Source organism: Pomacea canaliculata, linkage group LG8, assembly GCF_003073045.1.
Source record: "Pomacea canaliculata isolate SZHN2017 linkage group LG8, ASM307304v1, whole genome shotgun sequence".
NCBI classification, from domain to species: Eukaryota; Metazoa; Mollusca; class Gastropoda; order Architaenioglossa; family Ampullariidae; genus Pomacea; species Pomacea canaliculata.
This window is the reverse complement of record NC_037597.1, coordinates 22,689,074-22,710,241: the sequence shown is the minus strand read 5'-3', so window position 1 is coordinate 22,710,241 and position 21,168 is coordinate 22,689,074. Positions and strand designations below refer to the sequence as shown.

The 21,168-nt window shown below is 34.0% G+C and overlaps 2 protein-coding genes across 3 annotated transcripts; one reads left to right on the top strand and one right to left on the bottom strand.

Moving 5' to 3' along the window:
• The first annotated feature begins 757 nt into the window (after nt 1-757).
• Nucleotides 758-20,921, top strand: LOC112571229 (TATA-box-binding protein-like). Its single transcript, XM_025250096.1, has 15 exons — nt 758-1,165; nt 1,941-2,116; nt 3,069-3,248; nt 3,578-3,641; nt 4,994-5,097; nt 5,740-5,834; nt 6,698-6,705; nt 13,710-13,742; nt 14,798-14,851; nt 15,003-15,100; nt 15,513-15,573; nt 16,400-16,476; nt 16,873-16,923; nt 17,205-17,277; nt 17,875-20,921. The coding sequence occupies exons 1-15, from the start codon at nt 1,106-1,108 to the stop codon at nt 18,004-18,006; spliced, it is 1,266 nt and encodes a 421-aa protein (XP_025105881.1). The 5' UTR covers nt 758-1,105; the 3' UTR covers nt 18,007-20,921.
• LOC112571227 (UPF0669 protein C6orf120 homolog) lies at nt 7,928-11,996 on the bottom strand. 2 transcript variants are annotated; one of them, XM_025250094.1, is made up of 3 exons: nt 11,858-11,996; nt 11,107-11,255; nt 7,928-10,944 (listed from the first exon to the last, which is right to left on the bottom strand). In XM_025250094.1, exon 3 carries the CDS (start codon nt 10,913-10,915, stop codon nt 10,325-10,327), a length of 591 nt encoding a protein of 196 aa, XP_025105879.1. In that variant the 5' UTR covers nt 10,916-10,944; nt 11,107-11,255; nt 11,858-11,996; the 3' UTR covers nt 7,928-10,324. The 2 variants fall into 2 exon arrangements, with proteins under 2 accessions (XP_025105879.1, XP_025105878.1); XM_025250093.1 differs by having other exon boundaries at nt 11,659-11,914.
• Nucleotides 20,922-21,168: the final 247 nt, after the last annotated feature.

Here is a 21,168-nt window from a genome sequence, read left to right as displayed (position 1 = left end):
CGCTGTCCTTTGGCTGCTGCGCACCACTGAAAACCGAAATTCTCGGCATTCTTCCTGCTGTCTTCCATCCTACTAATAAACTATACTTATATAAACATGTTTTTGTCATGCATGTGCAGTAGAACTGTCTGTATAGCTAATGTTCGCGCAAATTTTCATCTCTGGGTCGCCTTATTGGAGAGATCGATCGATCTGTTCGAATAGATGCCAATGAAAGAAAAAAAATCTCGTGTGATCATATGTCAGTGAAAGACCTAGCACGCACTATATAAAGAAAAATTAGCCATCTGATGGATATTCAGTCAAACCGCAGCTAGCTGGCATATAATACAAGTCCGTGGTCAAACCTCTAGCTGTTCTCATTCGCTTTTTATCCATATAATTGATCTCTTGCGAGTGCACCACACGCAAACAGAACATTGAGCGACATTCTCTCTAGAGATGAGTTGTTATACTGAATGTGTATATTGGTTGTAAAGAAAAATCTCTTGCTGTGAGCGTTATTCATTGTGATGTATCTCCAAGGACTTCATCTATACTATCGATCGTCTTTAGCGCACATTATTGTCGATGATTGGAATATGACGATAGATGTTTATATTTTACAAGTAACGAACATGTTGGTAAGGTAATAATATAATTTTCCTGATGTAAATCAAAATAAATACTTTTTAAGAACATTTTGACCAGTCACAGTTTATACGCTTTTTTTCTGCCGAATGTCTGTTGGCAACTTCGTCCCGATCTGGGTATACTTCTGGTTGAGAGAGCGGTATCACTGTTGCATGTCGCTTTCGCTCACTCCGCATCTCGCGTATTTGTTGGATGCAAAGACGCCTAAAATGAGCGCTTTTTAGACATACTGATTGAAGTGATTTATTTATTGGATCAGATTAGTGTTCTCCTTTTTTAAAATTTTGAATGGTTCAATGAACGCACTTATGTTTACTGAAAATTCTCTGTGGGACTTGGCGTTAGTCTGCATCGTCTATGTTCAAAGAAAAGGTTCACTGCGAAGAAATTCATGTTGTAGGCAATATTTTAGTGTAAGCTAGTTAATATTTTAATTATTTTTAGATGTTTATTTGAATACCCATTCAAAAATATGGACGGAGGACCATTTTCATCGTACGGAACGGGCCTTACACCACAGCCACAGAGTCAGGTACTCGTAGATTGTTGTATCAGTATTGTATTCAAGATTTTAGAATTATAATAATGATGAAAATATTTCTACGCTGTAATTCTTCATGACGCCATAATTAGTAAATGTTCATAGTAGACTTTCACGAATTTGTACAGACGAAATTATATATACATTGCCTTTAACAGTTTGATGCAAATGTGGCTGGCAGATATGACCCCCTACACTTGCCTGAGACTTCAAAGTTCAGATCCCATTTTATCCTTCAGCAGTCATGTAAATAGCAGAAGAATGAGGTTTAATGGGCAGCAGGTTCTAGGCAAACACTACACTGGTCAGACTTAGCTCTGTGGAGACTCAGCTGCATCTTAATTTTTTTCAAATTGTTAAAATCAAGTCAAATGAATCTTCATTGTCTGTGCAAAGCATAGTCCAAGATGAAAATTTTTCTTTGGCTTACAAAGCACTACACACAAACATACAGCATATACACATACAAATAATGTGTAAATGTACACGACATTCAGTACCTACACCCTCTCATTCATGCATGAACCTCCAATAATGAAGATATTACTTTTTTCCTCTAGAAAAAGAGAGGCTTATTGAGTACACTGTATTTCAACAACTATAGTGATTTTATTAAACATTTGCCTCACATGATCACAGAGAAAAAAAATTTAAGAGGCCTTTAATATCTATCTTTGAGAGGCTCCCAATTTTTTGTCAGTCACTTTGTATTACATTTTTTGTAAGCTATATCTTTTCTTAATTAAATTATATTTTCTTTGTTTAGAGTCCTGCACTTTTATCGCCAGCACTTAGCTTTAATATTGGATCAACACCAAATCCTGTTCTACCTCCATCCAATGCAAGCCTGTACCCTCCTACACCCACTCCAGGTGGGCCTATGACACCTATTTCACCAGCAACACCAGCATCTGAAGGATCTGGAATAAGGCCACAGCTGCAGTAAGTCTCCAATATAAAGGCATGAAAAATAGACCTACAAATAGGAAACGATTCCTTGTGGCATCATTAATTTAAAAAATGAATTAAGTGCCTGTATATTTATGCAGGTCATAGGTCACTAGAATATAGTGCACCAATACCAGTGTGGTCAGTTGTGAAACCTATTTTAAACCGCCTCTGGACTGGTCTGGCGTTGGTAACATTTGACGTTAGTCGCTACTTTTTTCATCAGTCTTCGACTGCTTTTTTGGGCTTGGGATGATTTTACTTTTCTGTCTTGGAACAAAATGGACCTATGTGAGATGAATTGACTTTTGGTGTGGGGCGAAACGGTATGAGTAAATGACTGGCTCCCCTTTATGCAACGTGAGATACAATAAGATTTTATTTATCCCAGAGGGCAGTTAGAGGCAACTCTGAAGCGCAACAACAATACCACCTCATATTCATCTCTGCTGTACCAAATAGACTCATAAAATCATGGTTCAGGCTTATATGTGAACTACATTGATTTGCACACTGTCGCATTTAAAAGTTGCACCACCGAAACAACAGAACAGCTTCAGTCTATTGGTCCTGCATACATGTACACAGAATGAGCAGCTTGATGCTTTCTGCCAAACATATTAAAAAAATCAACATCGTAGTTTAAATTTAAAAAAACTTTTTGCATGTTTTAACCTAATTATAATTATAATGGTGGTGCTTTGGTTAGTTTGATCATTCTGTGGTAGATCACAAATCATAAGTTTCAGGCAGTTTTTTTTCTTGTCTTATTCTTATGCCTGTGTGAATTATTCCCTGTAAATATACTTGGCACTGACATGTATACAATCCTATATTTATAACTGGTGTTTAATTTTGTAGCACTTAATTTTATAGGTTTTGAAACAAATGTTTTTAAAAAGTTTATATTTTTAAAATTCACTAAGTTTGTCTTTTTGTTTTTCAGGAACATTGTTTGTACAGTAAATCTAGATTGCAAGTTAGATCTGAAAAAAATTGCACTTCATGCAAGAAACGCAGAATACAATCCTAAACGTTTTGCTGCTGTCATCATGCGTATTCGAGAGCCACGAACTACAGCTCTTATTTTTAGTTCTGGCAAAATGGTGTGCACTGGAGCCAAGAGGTATATATATATATTTTTTTGCTCATTTTTCGTCGTGTTTGTTCTCTATAGAAATTTATAACAATAAGTCATCAGTCTGCATGTAAGACACTTTTCATTTACATTTTATTCTTACATTCTGACATTTACTCTGAAATTGACAATCTGCTAGTTAATTTTTAAGGGAACTGCAAATGTTCTCCCTAATTTGCATTACATTGTAGGGGCCATAACAGCTGCAGCAGACAAAGTGTGCTTATATCATGTCAACTTCAGGGAGTAGGCAGGCCAAGTTATATAATTAATTTATGTCATGAATAGTTTGTCAGATACTGTTTATTTTTGTTCAGTGAGGAGATGGCAAAGCTGGCTGCTAGAAAATATGCAAGAATAGTACAGAAACTGGGTTTTCCTGTAAGTGCTACCTTTCTTTGATCAACAGTATTTTGAAAATCATCCTTTCATTTTTATGATTTTCATGTCTCTGTAATAAAATTTAATAACATTAAGCCTTTTTAATTGTTAAAGTTTGATTTTTTAAATACTATTCTTCCATTTGATTTAAATGTTTGTAACATTGTGAATGTAAATACAAATGTCATAAAAGTGTTTAAGGGTTAGGAGAAAAATGTTTGTTGGAAAAATATAGTAAACTTTGACATGCATCCATGAAAAACCCATTGAAAAATAACATTCATGTGTCAGGTACTTTTGGAGAGTTTGTTTTTCGCTGAACAAATTGGTAAATTGGTATCTAGAACTTTGCAATTACTTGTGACAACACCTTTCACCAAACATCCAAAGTTGAGTAGTATTGAAGTCACGCCATGCCAAATTTCAACATAGCTGATGATGATGTCCTGCATCTGTATCGACAGATCTTTGTCTGGCGATAAGGTTGCCACTGTGGACAGTGTTTTCACAAAATATGAGCACGTCCTCAGTAAATAACTTTGATCTTGCTGTAGGCTTCACTGTATGGTTTGCATTATTCCAGTCATGATGAGCTGAAGCACATATGGGATATATATTTTTCGATCTACTACAATCTAGAAATGTGGCTGATTTAGAACTGTGATAAATAAGCCTATTAATATTTTGAGTTTGATTTTGCACACATGATCAGTTTTTGAATGGCCTACCTTAAAGTTAAATGACTTGTACATTGCTTTTAAAAATTATGTAAACTAAAATTTCTTATAGCTGTATAACTGACTATAATTCTAACTTTTTATATGTTCAATAATAGGATTTAGAATTCATGCCTGGACGTCGTATTGAGTAAATTAGTGAATGCATGCAAGGATGTTCTTTTGAATTTCATTTTTATCTTTTCCTGCAAATTTCTTGAACTAGGAGAACCTAGAGTTGGAAAAATGTTAAGTTTCTATTTTTATCTTCACTTGTCATAAAAAATGGCAGGCTTGCAAAATTGGGGGAAAAAATTCCAAAATGGGGTGAAAACACAACTTTGCACCTTTGAAGTAGCTTCTCTGCTTCTAGAACCTTACTCTTTTTTTTTTTCATGTTTTTTCCTACACTTCACAGAAACATATTTCAATGTGATATACAGGAAATTTTGACAGCTACTTAATTAGAGGGAGTAAATAATGTGTAAGGAGACCTAAATTGCTGAGTCAAATATATGATGCTTGAGAGTTATATTAATCATATTTTTTCCAGAGTGGAGTTTAATTCTTTAATTTTCATATCACATTTTACATAAGTATATGGCTATAAATTTCTAATTTACTCTTTCATAACAGGCTCGATTTCTGGATTTTAAAATCCAGAATATGGTGGGAAGCTGTGATGTGAAGTTTCCAATTCGGCTAGAGAGCCTTGTGTTGACCCATAGCCAGTTTTCGAGGTATATAAAATCAGCATATATGAATGAAAGTGTTATGGTTATTTTATAGCTTATGTAGTTGTTTATCAAATGAATTATAGTATGAAAATTTAATGGTCTTGCTGAAATAATACTTTCACATTCTTTCTTTACTGTTTGAAATTGAAAGTCATAAAAAAAGGTCAAGGTAGTCTCACTCTGGTAACCTTTTGTTCACCGGGGAGTGAGATTTTAACACACTTTTCTCAGAATCAGCTTTTGTAAGGCCGGTGATACACAGTCTCCTCTCCCAGGCTTCTTTAAGTTCCCCAATCACCAAAACAGGTACTCATTGCCAACTGCTGAGATAGTTTCCTGCCTCAAATACGTTTGAACCTATGTACCTTTGGGGTCAGATATCAGTGCTCTAACCACTCAGCTATCTGCTTCTTCCCAACTAGTTATGGACAGATATGTTTTAGGATATGGTCTGCAGCTTTTTTTTTTTTTTTGTGGGAAAAAGTTTCAATGGTTATGTTTAGTAATTAAAAACGGAAAAATATGATCCATGGGTTATTTTTCGATCACTTTTGATCTGCATGTATGCTTTGTGTATGCAGAGAAAGCGAGAGGGAGGAGGTCGAAGCTCCTTAAATTAATGCATTTTCTTTCTATTTATTATAGCTATGAACCAGAGTTGTTTCCTGGCTTGATATATCGAATGGTGAAACCAAGAATAGTGCTGCTTATCTTTGTCTCAGGAAAAGTTGTTCTGACAGGTTTGTGTGAACCTAGTTAACCATGATACCATAACAGTAATGACACAAGCCCAGGGTTGAGACTGCTGATTAAGCAGACTAACATCATTTATTCATAAGTTAAAGCAGCAGAACGAAGGGATAGGCTGTCTATAAATTATTAATCTACAATCAGCTGTCTTGTGGGGTGAGAGGTTGAGACTTTTAAAGTTTAGCAGCATATAAGTTCTCTGTTCCAGTTCTACTTTTTCACTATTCCCTGGTGCTGAAAATGGGTTATCATCAGACTTCCCACCCACATTACATATGCTTTCTCTACTTTTGTAGAATAAATTTCACTAGCTTTTGTGTGTGTGAGAGAGAGAGAGATTGGGTAACATTTGTATATTTCCTGAAATTATTTGTAAATACAATTGTCTAAGATTGTTTAAATTTCATAGAGGTAATGTATCATGAAGAGTGTTGGTTGGCTGATGATGTTAAATTAGAAGTCAGCATAGGGAAAACAAACAAAATTCAATCTTCTTTGAGAAAGGAAAGTACTGTAACAACCTTCCCATTAAGACTTGTTATATCCACCAAGATCAGGTTGTAACTGAGAGGAATTTCAGCAAGGAAATGTCTGCTTTTATTTTGTGAATCATAACTTCAAACCAGTTCAGACTTGGTAAAATTTTATTTCAAATTTCAGCATTAAATACAGTATAATTTGTCTCACAAGAAAACTTTTTGATAAATTTATTTTTAAAATGTTTGGTTCAGTTGTGTATTATTTTTGGTTTCTTAGTTACATACAGCCCATATTTGGTTTGTGATATTCATGTAATATTTAGGGATTGTTGGATTTCTTAATTTTAATGCATATTTTTTACTTTATTGTGCAGGTGCTAAAGTGAGAACAGAGATCTATGAAGCCTTTGAAAATATATATCCTATATTGAAGGGATTCAGGAAACAGTAGTTCACTCATCGTTCTAGCTCATGGACATTGACAGATCTCTTCTTGATAAAAATGAACATTAGGAGATTTTGTTGTCTTCATAAATTATGATTCTTCTGTGAATCACAGTTCATATACATTGTCTTTGGATATCGTCATTTTATCATATCCTACAAAAATGCTCATGCTACATCATCACCTATGACTTTTCCAAGAAACCTCAGATAGTGACATGATTTTCACTGAACTGTCTGTTGAGTGTGGTGGACCAGTGATGTAAGCAAATGCTGGTTGAACAGCTTGTGTAAATATTTTTCAGAAAGTTCTTCATTGATATGTACAGTTTATACTGTGAGGAAATCACATTTTGTGTCAATGAAAGTTAGATAATCCCTAGAGTGAGAGTTTTGGCTGGTTTGAAATTGAGGAAGGATGCATTTAAAAATGATGTACAGTTATTGCATTGTACTTATGCACAGTTTAAACATGTTGGGATTTTTTTCCTTCTTAAAATCTACATAAATTTAGCTATGGACATATATGACTTAGGATCAGTATGGTTTTAATGCACAAGTACGGAAGAAAGATAAGAGAACATTGCTGCTGTGAATTTTGCTCATTGCTTGGTACTTGAATTGCTGCTAGTTTCAGAAAGGGTAAGACAAAAGCTGTTCTTGATCTTAATAGAATCTGTGAAAGTACTTGATTTGCTGATGCATATTTTCAGTTTTTTTACCCCATGTGCTATTACAACACTGCTTTGAAAGTTTACTTCATTTCTGGTGCTTAAGATAGTGTTAGACAATGTGTTCTCCCAGGCCAAGAAAGTCTCACTGAGAAGAATGAAGGTCTTGCATAATTGGATAATACAGTTCCATGCAGTTATTACAAACCTTTAGTGGACATTGTAGTGGATGTTTCAAAACATGTCATTAAAGGAGAATTCCATTTCAAAATATAAAACAAAAGATCAATATTTAAAATGGGTTTTTAGTATGGTAAGATGAAAAAAAATTAGATGGTCGTTTAAATAATTGTGCCTTACTTATAAGAAGCTATAATAATGCGTTGTTAAAATATTTGATATACAAAAGATTAGCAAGACAGAATTTGCTGTAGGTCAGACGCCAAATTCGGAACATTCATAACCATAAGCATTTAAAAGTGACTGTAGAAAGTGTTCATCATTTGATTATTCATCCTTTAGAAAATATGGTGGCATTCTTTAGATATTTTTAAATGTATGAAAACAAAGGTTATCATAAAACAAATATTCTGTATTGGATGCTTTTCTTGCCCTAAATTACTTTATATCAGAAAATCATGAGAGTTTGAACCATAGGGTAACTTAAAATTCCTACATATCGGTAGCTTTCAGTTAACTAAAAGAAACCAAACAATGGAATTTATGCATGTTGCTAGATTTTGTAAATTTATATTTTTAAAAGGATGTTGGTAATTGAACCATTCATTGAACTAAAATAATGCAATGTTTTAATAAATGTTCCCTGTTGACATAAATTATGCATATGAATGAAAGAATGACAGTCAAATGACTCAAAATGTGTATATGAAGTGAACAGTAATGTTTCTGTGATTGAAGGAAGCAGTTTGACTTGTGTTGCTGATATATACTGTTCATATTCTCTGATTCTGCAGGAAAGTACGTAAAAATCTGCTGTTTTTTGTTTTTTTGTTTGTTTGCCAAATTCAAGCATAAAGATGCTTTATATTCCCCCCTCCGCAAAGCCAACATGTGAATACTTTTTCGACCGACTCCTAAATCCGTCTATAAGAGTCACCAGTCACCATTTATTTGTGGCTTTATGTCTTGAACCATAAAATAAAGACAGACAAAACAATAAGAATATCCTTAAGGTTTTTTAACATTAGTTATTTTTATTCATGTTTCCCATCTACACCAGTTTTGTTTTTTTAAAAAAAAGCCTGAAATCAAAAACAGTTTTATTTTTATATTCACCAAACCTTGTCAGTACTTTGGGTAATTGAATACATTCTGTAGCTCATAAGTCACAATGGGGAAAGTCTGACTTCTGCTCTTCTTCATAAAGCACTTGGGAATAGTTGCATATATGCCCTGTGAAGACCTTCAAACTACAGTGAAAAGTGTTATGACTTGCAAAGACAAGCCTGCAGGAAACAGTAAAGGTCAATGATAATTATTGAAACAAATGGTCCAACAGAAGGTGGGCAGGGAATTCAATGGTCCAAGACATCTGTATAATCTTGATAGTCATTCAATAAAGATTAATTGCTCAAAAACCATAACAGATGGACAAAGGATCTTCCATTCAAAACTTTTTTTAACATTTAAAAGAAATAAATTTTCTATCACTATGAAGAAAATAGTGCATATCAATGAAATGTTTTAATCCAGTGTTTTCCATGTAATGCATACAATCTGATATTGTTCTTGTCTTGCAGCCAGAGAAACTGTAGAAACCTGTCTGCTAAGGTGTGAACATATGTCTTGTTTCTTAAGAAGGAATAAACAAAATAAGATGCATCATTGGGCAGAACAACCTCAAGTTTGTATGGAATGGATTCCACTCTGTCATCTGTGTAAACTGATAGCTTTCCACCTCATATTTTAAAATTGTTGGGACAGTTTCCAACATGAGGGAAAAACACAAAAAGTTCAGATTCCCTCCAAAACAGACAATATATACATTCCCAAAGGAAGCATCCAAAATGAATATTCTTTTAACATATTAAGGTAAATATTTCACTACAAAATTTTGTTGGAATAAATTTTACCCATTCCCCATCTCTCCTTCATGCCAAGATCACTGAATCATATGTGATGCATTAACTTATTAATGCATGCAAATGCACTGTCTTGCTATTTTAAAAATCTATACCACAGCCTACACGTTAACAGTGTACACTTTGTTGCAGCTAATTTATATTCAAAAAGAAAATGGGCTACTATTCAAAGTTCATTTTTTTTAAAAAAGCTCTTTAGTCTTTATTAATGTATACCTAAAACAGTTATGTTTTTCCTTTATTGCAAAAAAAGTAGACATAATCAGGGCTTCTGCTAAGGCTAAATTCTTTGGGGTCCCAAGGACCCCTTCAGATTTTTAAGGGGTCCCTGTTCTTCGCCCCACTTTGGAGGGGACCCCATTGACGAAAATTGAAGGGGTCCTCCGAACTTTTAATGCGTACTGTACGCAATTGTTTGCGTAAGCAGAAGCCCTGATAATAAAATTCACATGGAGATCTAAATATGTGTAGTTTCTTCCCCAAGTCAGTGCCACATACACTTAAGGGTATAAAACGCCAAATAGCTTATAAAGGGTTTAATCTCTATGATAACATGTTTGGATTGGATGGACTTTTTTCTACATAATCACAAAGAAAGATTTTAAAGAATAGTTCCAAGTAATCCCAATTTTAAAAAAAGCTTTGCCTTGCAAATGAATTCTTCTCTGCAGATGTTTATTGAATCTATATTAGATAAAGAAATTAAAAGGATACTGTCTGCACATACACACTTAAAAAAACGTACAAATTTTGTATGAAATTTTCCAGGAAGCCTCTTTGACCCTTAAACAATCACTTCCAAAATGAATTTCATTACTCCTACAAAAATAGTCCACCACACTGATTCTTCTTCCCCATCTATTTTTGGAGGTAATTTTCCATCAAGTCCACTGGCATCTCTATCTCTTTTCTCCTCGCTGTCAGAATCTTCCACATAACTGTCATAGTTGAAATATGGTTTCATCACTTCAGAATAGTCATCTGGCTCATGTTCAGCCACAAACAAAATATCCAGTTTGAAAACAGACTGCAGGTAATTTGGATGTGCAAATATTCCAATTCCAATCGGTCTGCTCATTGTGGATGGGACATCAACAATATCTAGACCACATGTTTCAGATTTAAGATCGTAGTCAAAAAATGTTGGATGTAATGTCGTACTAGACATGTAAAGATCCACATCACCTTTTAGGCTGTGTAGTTCTAATCTTAGCCAACCCTCCCCACTGAGGCGGTAGTATGTAAAATTTTCTACATACAGGGTTCCACTCACACTTTGAATTAATGATTCTGAAAGAACTTTACTGGCACAAAACAATATTAAACAACTCAAGTACATGATGAATGTCCTCCATTTTTCCTCAGGATGTTTCATTTTCAGAAGACAAATCTCAATATAAAACCCTGAAAAAAAAAGAAAACAAGTATAACCTGAAAATCACAATAACTTAAAATAATTATATTGAAATTATGTCAGAAGAGTGTGTGTGTGTACATTTGTGTGTTTTCAGCAAAGTTTTCTTTTTGACCTATCATTCATTTATTCATCCTTTGACTGGTTTTCACCTTGAAACAATGGATACAGTTGAAGCTGCAGCAGGTAACACCAACAGACAGCGAAACACTCCTTTCTATTCGTTGACCTAGTTAATTTTTTGTACTGGGCAGACAAGTTGCAGATGAAGTTATTTCCACAAAACTGTTGTGTTCTCCATCTAGAACAATATATAATGACCAATGTGACTCATATTATGAGCAATATACAAGAAGTCATTGAAGTTACTGATTATTGCTATCATTCTTCTGTATTATGCTAATGTGGTTTGATGCCCAAATTTTGAAAAAGCATGCAATTAGTAGGGTGATGAAAGATGCAACCAGCCTCAGCAATTTATCATACAAGGAACATTTTCTGAAAATTACCTCAGCATGAGCTATATAAACCGATACAATCTCCTTCCTACATATAATAGTCTCTTCATAAAGACAAACTTATATAAAATTCTTTGCAGATTCAAAACTATGAAGATAACACTTCTTCAGAAACTGAATCTTTGAAATAAGAATGTCCCTTGACCATGCAGCAATACCTATGCGGTTCTTAAATAGCATCTTCACCTTAGTTACTTCTTCCAGTCTACCATCAAAGTCCAACACACCGAAACATCTACAACTTGATTAAATGATCGTATTGAAGAGTCCACGACAGACCATCTCAAAATCTAAATGTCATATTATATATAAATACGACAAGCTGCAAGCGTTTAATAGCTTAACTAGTGATATCGCAGTTCCCACAAGCTGACTGAGTGTTTACCCAATAATGAACTGCGAACCATCTTGCAGATGAGCAAGTCGCGTTGTCTCTCAGTTACGTCACGTCGTTTGGTGTACTTCGTCATTTGACTCATACGCAAACGACAGCTCGGCGTGGAAGTTGTTACATTTGGGCTGTCGGCAGAATGAAAAGCTTTTGGATATAGATGGAAAAACTGAGTTTTCCACCTGTACCTTCACCTGAAGAAGAACCTACGGTACCCGTTAAAAAACATACAATATATTTTCTTAGACGTGCGCCCTTTTCTTTTCCTGCCAAGCGTGAAACGTTTGGCGGTTATGAAAAGGATTACTTCCCTTGTGTCGTCTTGCTTTTTTGCTTTGCTACAAAGTAGAACTTCAGACTAGTATTTTGCATATTTCTGTGTTGTACACTATAACATTAGTCGGATCACTAGAGTTACAATCCAGTCTAATGGAATCCGGACTGTTAACTTCATGCATTGAATGCATTGTAATCAAATTTTCAGTAGATCTGCCATACTTTTCATTCGAGTGTGTTGAATGTTTTCGCGAAATGCGATAAGCAAACAATAACATGGAGAAGTTACTGACTTTTTTTTTTTTACTTTCTTAGTACTATTACAACGTATTAAAAGTGTGTACTATTCTAGCTATTAATACTTAAAATAATGCAGCAGCTGTTTTAAAGTCTAAAGACGCGCTTATTGTTTTTCTGACCTTGGTACAGAATAATGTTTCCCATTCATTCATCAATCCTTTGGTAACGGTTATACTACTCTGCTGGTCCTCCAAGGGTGGGGTGGTTGAGGAAAGAGGGTTGGACACCTCGACAACCTCCAAAATGGTTCCCAGTCACTTAATCCCCAGACACTTAATCCCCCGACGCTGAATCCCTAAAATGAAATTTTAACTATAAAAATTATGCAGCCACCAAAAAATTTAATTGAAATTCAAATAATTATTTTCATATAAACATCACAATAACTTTTACAATTTAAATACTTTAACTAATATTGTAGATGTTTAAATGACGTTGAAGTTAATAGCATGATTTAAATATTATTAATGTATTTCAATATTTATTTTAATTGTAAAACTTATTGTGATGTTTATATGAAAATAATTATTTGAATTTCAATTGAATTTTTCACTGGTATCATAATTTTTATAGTTAAAATTTCATTTTAGGGATTTAACGTCGGGGATGAAGTGTTTGGGGATTAAGTGTCTGGACACCCTACAAAATATACCCTCCAAAATATACCCAGAAGAATGGTCTTGGATGAGCGTTATTCACCAACCCAGATCAGGCCGCAAAGCAAGAAAGTGGCCCACACGGGTGGTGACCATGCTGAGTACAAAGTTATTGGTTTTATGTTCCAATATTAAGAGATCGAGCTCAAAACATACCAATAATGCCTACATGTGGGCATTTTTAGTTGGGGGCCTATATGTGTATCTCTTCTTGATAATGGATGTTATTCTTTCAGATTTTGAGAAATAGTAACCCCCTTATTGAAAAAATTGCACTTCATTAGACCATTCAATAAAATACAAGACACACTGTTTCAAAAACAAAAGATCTAGGATGAATGATAATGTAATAAGTTATTAAACTGCCTTGGTAAAAACTAGTTTGTGAATTTGGCAGATAAGTCACAGCTCTAATCATTGCTATGAAACAAAACAAAAATCAGATGCAAAATAGTGTCTGTTAGCATTTAAAACAGAACATTTTTGTATTAAAAACAGATTTAGATCAGTCCAGTGACAAATGAAAGTGTCTGTTGAATGTGTACTTTTGTGCACTATAGAAGAAACCTTACAGTGTATGTCAAAAAAGCGTACTTCTGTTTTTTTTCATCCAGGACTGGAGGTACAGGATGAGACGGGAAATGCAGGTATGCTGTATTTTATTGGGTTTTTTTCCTTAGAATTGTCATATAAGTGAGATCTCTTTTAAGTGTGGGATTTTTGACAGTATTTGATACCATTTTGAATATTGTTCTTTGATATTTTAAGGAGTCTGAAAAGAACTTGGTTTCAGAGTTGAAGCTTCAGAATAGCTATATAACACTTTGGTCTTTTACTTAAGTAATTTTGAAATGTAAACAAGAAAATTAAACTACTTTTTAAAATAAAAAATCATGAAAGTATAAATTTGCTTTATTGTCCTGGCCTACAAAACCATAGATCTATAGCATGTTTAAAACATTTATTTGAATAATTTATTTTATATTTATATGTGATCCATAAAAAGATGATGATAGTTTTAGCAGTCTAATAGTTGTAGTAATATAATAGTAGCAGAAGGGTCAGAACAAAGAAAGGCTAGAAAAGATTGCACAAAAGAAAGAAAAAACAGAAAGAAACAGGAAAACAAGAAGGAAGGGCAAGGATGGAAAGAAAGAAAGAAAGAAAGAAAGAAGGATGCTTTAGCTGTTGGCTTTTATTGTTTTCATTTTGTGAGATATCTATGTCTAAGTTTATGCTTATGTATGTGGTGTCTGACTATTCTGTATGTTGCTAGTCCTGAAGCCAACTACCCAACATTAAGAAACAGGATTCTTTAGAGGGAGGGTGTTTTTGTCAAAGAATAGTATTGCCAGCAATCTAAGAATGTATTTTTATTAGAAATATTTTACCTAGTAATAGTAAAACTCCCCAATGTTTTATCTTCGTTGAGACTACTTTGTTTTCATTGAGACTATTTATCTTTTTGCTGTAAGCATCCCTTATGAAATTATTTTCTACTTTATTTCTCATATTAAATTGCTCTTTTTTTTAAAAAAAACCTGACTTTTTCCAATGCTATGCAATTCTAGAGTACAAGGTGCGGCAGTTTGCGTAAATTTTCTTGTTATTTTTTTTTTATAACATTGCTTTTTGATAAAAGTCCAGTTCTTCCTGGTAAGAGGGAAGGAAGGGTTTGTAATTGTGATGTCTCTGTCTGCAGGAAATAATACCTGGATTATTTCTAGGTCCATATGCAGCTGCAATGAAATCCAAAGTAGGTATCTAACATTTTTTTTATATATTTACAACTTATGATTGTCAGAATTGTTCTGAATATTTTTGGCACATCAGTTAACATTTTAAGTATTGGATTCTTTTCATGTTAAGTATCTTCTTTTGGCAGTTTATTTGAAATTGTTGTGCAGCTGGGGATCTTGCAAGCTGCAGGAATAACTCATATTGTATGCATTAGACAAGATGTGGAGGCGAGTTTCATCCGTCCAAATTTTCCAGGCCTTTTCACGTACGTTGCCATGGTTTTGGGGTGGGTTTTTTTTTGGGGGGGGGGGGGATTAGTTTGGTTTTTTTGCCCCCTTTATTGCAGATTTTTTATCATGTGTAGTTTCCATAATTATAATGTCTTTACATGTGCTTCAGATACTTAATTCAATCTGCTGAACTTGATGGTCTTTTCTTTATTAAAATGCTGTCAGAAATGTGAAGAAGTTTATTAGCAATATGTATTTTGTCTAGGATAGTTTTTCTCTTTGAAAAAATGTCCTTGTGAGCTAACTAATTTGGGACAGAGTTGAATATAACAGTTTCTGGTTGAGTGTGCATTGGTATTTGAAAAGTTTGAAAAGATATGATACTATGTATACCCCTTTTGATGGGTAAGTTAATACATTGTGTATATATATATACTTTTTTGGCAGGTATCTGATTGTTGATATTGCTGATTCAGTTCGAGAAAATATAATACATCACATTCCAAAGGTATTATATTTTGAAGCTCTTACAGGTCATTAATGTGGCGAATATAGTAATTAAAATTACCAGTAGGATGAAGAAAGTTTTAAAAATATTCCTTCTATTATTTTTTTTTTTCAGTACTTGCTTGATAGTTCTATAAAATATCAGTTATATGCTTGTATTTTGCATAATTGATCTTAATGTCAATCAAATGATTAATTTTCACTGGTTATATTCTCCTGGTCAAAGGATTGTGTTCATTTCCTTCATGTTTCACATTTTTTTTAACAGATATAATACAGCATGTCATTACATTCTGTGTAATTTCATTATGAGTTTTGAGAGAAAGCATTAAAAGAATAAAAAATACTAGAAATACATAAGTTTACAGAATAAGTACAGATTTATTTTTATTTGGATTGTTTGTCACTCTATTTTATGGGGTGCAGCTGGTCAAGACTAAGACTTCTTTCAACTCATTTACTATATATAAGGGCTGGTGAAGTATGCACCTTATTTTGATGAACTTATTTCTCAGGTGTCCAGTGCATGCTCCCATACAGGCATGATGTTATACTATTTAAATTACTCATTTAGTATTCTTATTTTTGTATGGGAAGTCATCTACTTATGCTCAACCCATGCCAGAAGATTTTGCCAAGGTTGAGAAGAGCAACAAATAAAGTAAAGAGATTTTTAACATTTTTGCACGTTGTCTGTGAGCAAAATAACACAAGCTGTAGAAGTCTTGCTGTTGGAGCATGAGGTTGTTATTCATCTTTTCCCCCAAGAAACTGATGACAGGTTTTTAGGCCAGCTAAAAGGTGTTCATCAAATGTTTTTATTGCAGGTAAATGATTTCATTTCATACTGTCTTCAGCAAGGGGGCAAGGTTCTTGTGCACGGCAATGGAGGAATTAGTAGAAGGTGTGTATTGTCATATTTCATTGCAAAGGAGCATTAGATCACGAAACATTAATGTTCATAATTGAGAGTGTGGATATCATTTTCCTGAAATTTTGGAGAAATTTGCCAAGACCATCATAAGATAATGCTTGCCCTGCACTAAACTTTCAATCAACTTTTTTACCTAAAATCCCTTGCTATAAACTTGCATATTTTGCTTCATTTAAATTAACTTTTTGTTTATTCCTGCCTGCTGCGAATCTATGGTCAAATCTTTATTGTCTTGTTAAAGTTTGTTTAAGTTTCACTGTAATGCTATTGTTCACTTTTAAGATTTTTGAACACCTGTATAATATATGGAAGGGTATTTATCTTAAAGTTGATGCTATTAAACATTAATTTTGATTTTGATTTCAGTGCTGCAATGGTGATTGCGTTTGTGATGGAAAACTATGGGCTTTCCTACAAGTAAGTCTGAAAAGTTTATTGAGTCATAATTAGCTCGAACTTTGACTTGAGTTAAAACATTTTTGAAAACTGGCAATATGAATTAACGATTCCAGTCAGGGTAGTCGGTGAGGATTACTTAATATATTCTTTTTTACGAATTATTTTCATTGTCTATTTTTTCCATTTTTGACATCCCCTCCACTGCCTCTCATTTGCAGGTTTATGTTGGTCTTTTCATACAAGATTTTTTCACTCGTTCTTAATATTGTTGCTTTCTATGTATTTTTTTTTTTTTGCAGGGATGCATTTTCATATGTACAGGCCCGAAGGTTTTGTATTAATCCAAACGAAGCCTTTGCAAATCAGTTAATGGTAAGGCATTTCCCTAACTCCTTTACATTTCAGTGTATTTTTAATTTTAAAAAGTTGAATGTTATTCCTGACTTAAGATATACAGGCTAATGCAGTTGTTTAAATAGTAATAATAATATGAATAATTGAATTTGTAAAGCACATTTTCCCTTGTGAGTTCAGTGTGCTGCACATAAAATACTACAATTGAATCAAGAAACAAGCTGCAGCAAACAGATGACACTATGAAAAACATACAAGTTCAAGGTCTTTCTTGTGTACACTTGGGTTCTGTGCAACACATTTTTACCTTATTACTAACAACAGCATTTTGATAGTGTTAGGATGTAAAGAGATTTAATCTCACCTTGTTTTTGTTATTTGGTTCATCTTTGTGTTTTCTGTGTTTGATTTTATTCTTCACCTAGTATGGTTGTTTATTCTTTTATAGCTCATATGTTGTTTGTTTTCCTGTCCCTCGTATGCTGTCCACGTTTCGTTTTTGTTCTTAAGCGCTAAAAGCACACTCTTTAGGAATGTCAGTATGCACTTTACGAACTTTGCATTTGTTATTATCATTAATTTAAAGAACCTCTACTCAGTGTATTATGACTGCAGGAATATGAACCAATCTACAAAGCTCGTCTTTCCCATAAAAATGGTCAGTGGTCATACCATGCAGGATCCCTAAAGCGAAAGGACAGGGAAGAAGATGAGATGATGGAGGACAGGGAAGACATGGTGGTCTGAATACAGAAACACTGTTATGCAACTTTGGCAGCTATTGCAATGATTGTGTTCCTAAGTTTCAACCTGTATTAGAATGCTTGTTTTTACCTAAGTGAGAGAGGGCAAGAGAGAGAATGTAAATAGGTAAATGTGTTTCTTGTTGGTCTGCATAAAGATGAAATATCATGAAATACCTCCTCCAATGCATGATATCATGCCTGTGATAGAAGGCAGTGACAGATTGGACAGACAGTACTAAAGCAGTCTGACTCAGTACTGCAACAACCAACATCAGCAACGAAGTTCTAGGTCTTTTTGTGATCAGAAATACTCAGGTTTGCGTGATGGCATTATCCTACCTTTTCAGATAAAGTGATTTAAATCCCTCCTAATTTTGCAGAAAGAGACAAGAAGCTTTCTTTTATAAGGTTCAACAGAGTAAAGCGATGATCATTATACACTCTTTGCATGCCTATCCTTTACATTAGTTTGAACAGTTGTGTATTCAAGTACATGAATAGATATATTTTATTGGAAATTTCAGGTTCTTCGTAGGTGACCAGATAAACGTTTCTTTATATGATTGGTTTATCTGTGAAAGTTTTGGTGGCCACTTTTTAGGGAGGGGAGCAACAGGGTTTGGGGAGAGAATGCTAGGCTAAAGTACGACTGTTGTTATGGAAGTATCTTTACTACTTACTTATTTTATAAATCTTTTGTCTGGTAGGCTGTGATATATAGTACCGACACAAGATTTAACAGGTTGCATCACAACAGGATTCTTGGGCTGAGATAAACTTAGATCGTAAATATTTTATATGAGACTGGTGTGGTGGCTGGTTTTATTTATATGATGCCTTGACTTTTTTTGTGAGTAGTGGGAGGTAACTTGAAGGCCATTTCTTGGTTATACAAGATAATTATAAGCATCCTTGCATTGTCTAAAGGCCCGACCACTCTTAGACCAACTTTTGGAAATTTTGATGACCTTAGCATACAAATTGGAAGACTTTCCTGCAGAGTTTTGTCTAATCTTAAATAAGGTTGTCATCTTTTGCCACTTAAGTTGGTGTATCTTAACACTCTGATATTGGTTATGTACTAAAGTGGACAAAGGGTAAAACTCACTGTCAGCTGTTACAGGCTTATAAGCAGTGTTTTTACAATTACCCTCAGTTCTTTGTTATTGCCTTTCCCCACCAAAAAGGCAGGCCTAAAGCGCTTTACATAAAACAAGAAGATATAATAATAGTAACTGCTAAAAGCACAAGGTCATCAATTCTGGAATCAAAGAAGTATAAATTATCATAAAGTAGTCAAGAAAATCTATGGAGCAAGATGCAGAATAAATACACTTCTCATGAGGAAGCCAATGTACATACACAGATCCAAACTCTAAAAATGTAGCGATAAAGAATGAGGTCCAAGGATGAGAAAATGTGAAGAGTGTATGGTTTGTAGATTATAAGTAAAATACTCATGTTCTGCCATCAAACTGGTTTCTTTAGTATGCACCCATTTTAGTCTGTCCTTATTTGTTGAAAAGTCCTCATTTCTGGCCTGTCTACCATAACATTGGGATTTCAGCCATGTTTTGTGTAATCTAGTCACGAACAGGCCAGTAATGACCTTAGTAGTCTACTGATATTTTTTAAATTGTTTGGTCCAAGATTTTACTTTTGCTTTGCTATTGATTTCTTTTGGTATTCGCTGGGTGAGTGTATGAAGGCATTAAATGTCTTATTGGGAAGACAAAAATGCAGGTTGTTTTCATTTCTGTTTTTCTACTCATTTATTATTAACCTAGTGCTAAGGTAGCAGAAATCATCACAGGGATAACTGAACATTATAATGGTTCTACTACAACATTGGACATATTTCATCTGAATCCTTTATTTATGGATGTATTTATTTACATTGACATATTTTTGTCCAAAAAATGGCTCGGAGAGAAAAAAAAAGGTATGAGGAAAGGGGGATTGTGTTAGAGGAGTGAACAAAGGAGATATGACAGAATGACGAGGATAACTAAGTGAAGCAGGTGGCGGGAGAGATTTAATGTTTATAGTAACTTAAAAACTATACATTTGACTTAGGATTAGCCTTCTAATACAAATAGAGTGCAAGGTGTTTGCTTAACGAGCATTGCTAGTAGAAATAACCATCATTAAAAATGGGTGTTGTGCAGCAGTTAAGTGCCTAAAATGATACAAGGAGTTCAATTATTTCCAGAGAGTTCTTCATGACTGAGCCTACTGCATCCTACCACCTAATAACTAGAAAGAATGTTTCGTTTCCTCACAGTTAAGAGTATATCTGCAATCTTTAATGCATATTTTGCTAGCAAATACTGCCTGCTAGATACACCCACATCTTAAGGTTTGCTTGTGTTCTTGTTAAAGGTTTTACCTGCTTCTCTGACAAGGATATTTGGTTATGTCATTCTTAGAATAGTTTAAACATTATTATTAATGTGTTGAAAACGTTTGTTTTAATGGGTAGTGTTGAGCCTGAGTTTCATGGCCTGTTATGCTGTATGAGGCTGTTTAATGTTCTTGTTAGGTTGTGAGCAGTGGGTTATTTGCTATGTCATGTTATTACTTTATTTACAACATGGAATTTTGAATGTTTCTTAGCTCCAACAGTTTTTTTTTAAGAGTGCAAATGTGTACAGAAAAAGTAGTTTTCTTTTATTGCAAGTCACATGCCAGACTGAAATTGAAAGTTTAGTCACAGATAACCAGCTTACTAGATTTACACTGACAAAAGTGAAAAATTGTGTCCAGACTGGACATTGATGAATGTTATTTTCCAATGATGACATTACATTCATGCTTGAAAATACTGCCATCATTTTATATGTACTGTGTATTATTGCAGTTTCATGCATTTTTTCACATTTAAATTTTGATAATAAAACAGAAGGTTTTAATACAGTAAAATTGTCTGTCCTTTGTGACATTGCAAACAATCTACTAAATCCTTCAGACTTGGTGTGCTTTTTTATGTGTGAGCTTTTGGCAATGCAGAATCTTCCATAACTTGCATCAAAACTGGGTAGGTACACATTATCACTGTTCCTTAAAAGTTGCCAAAGAATTTTGTAAAGCTTGAAGAAAGTCTTACACAAACTTTTGCAACACTTTCAGTGATAAAAATAACTTTAACCTGTCCTGAAGTGTT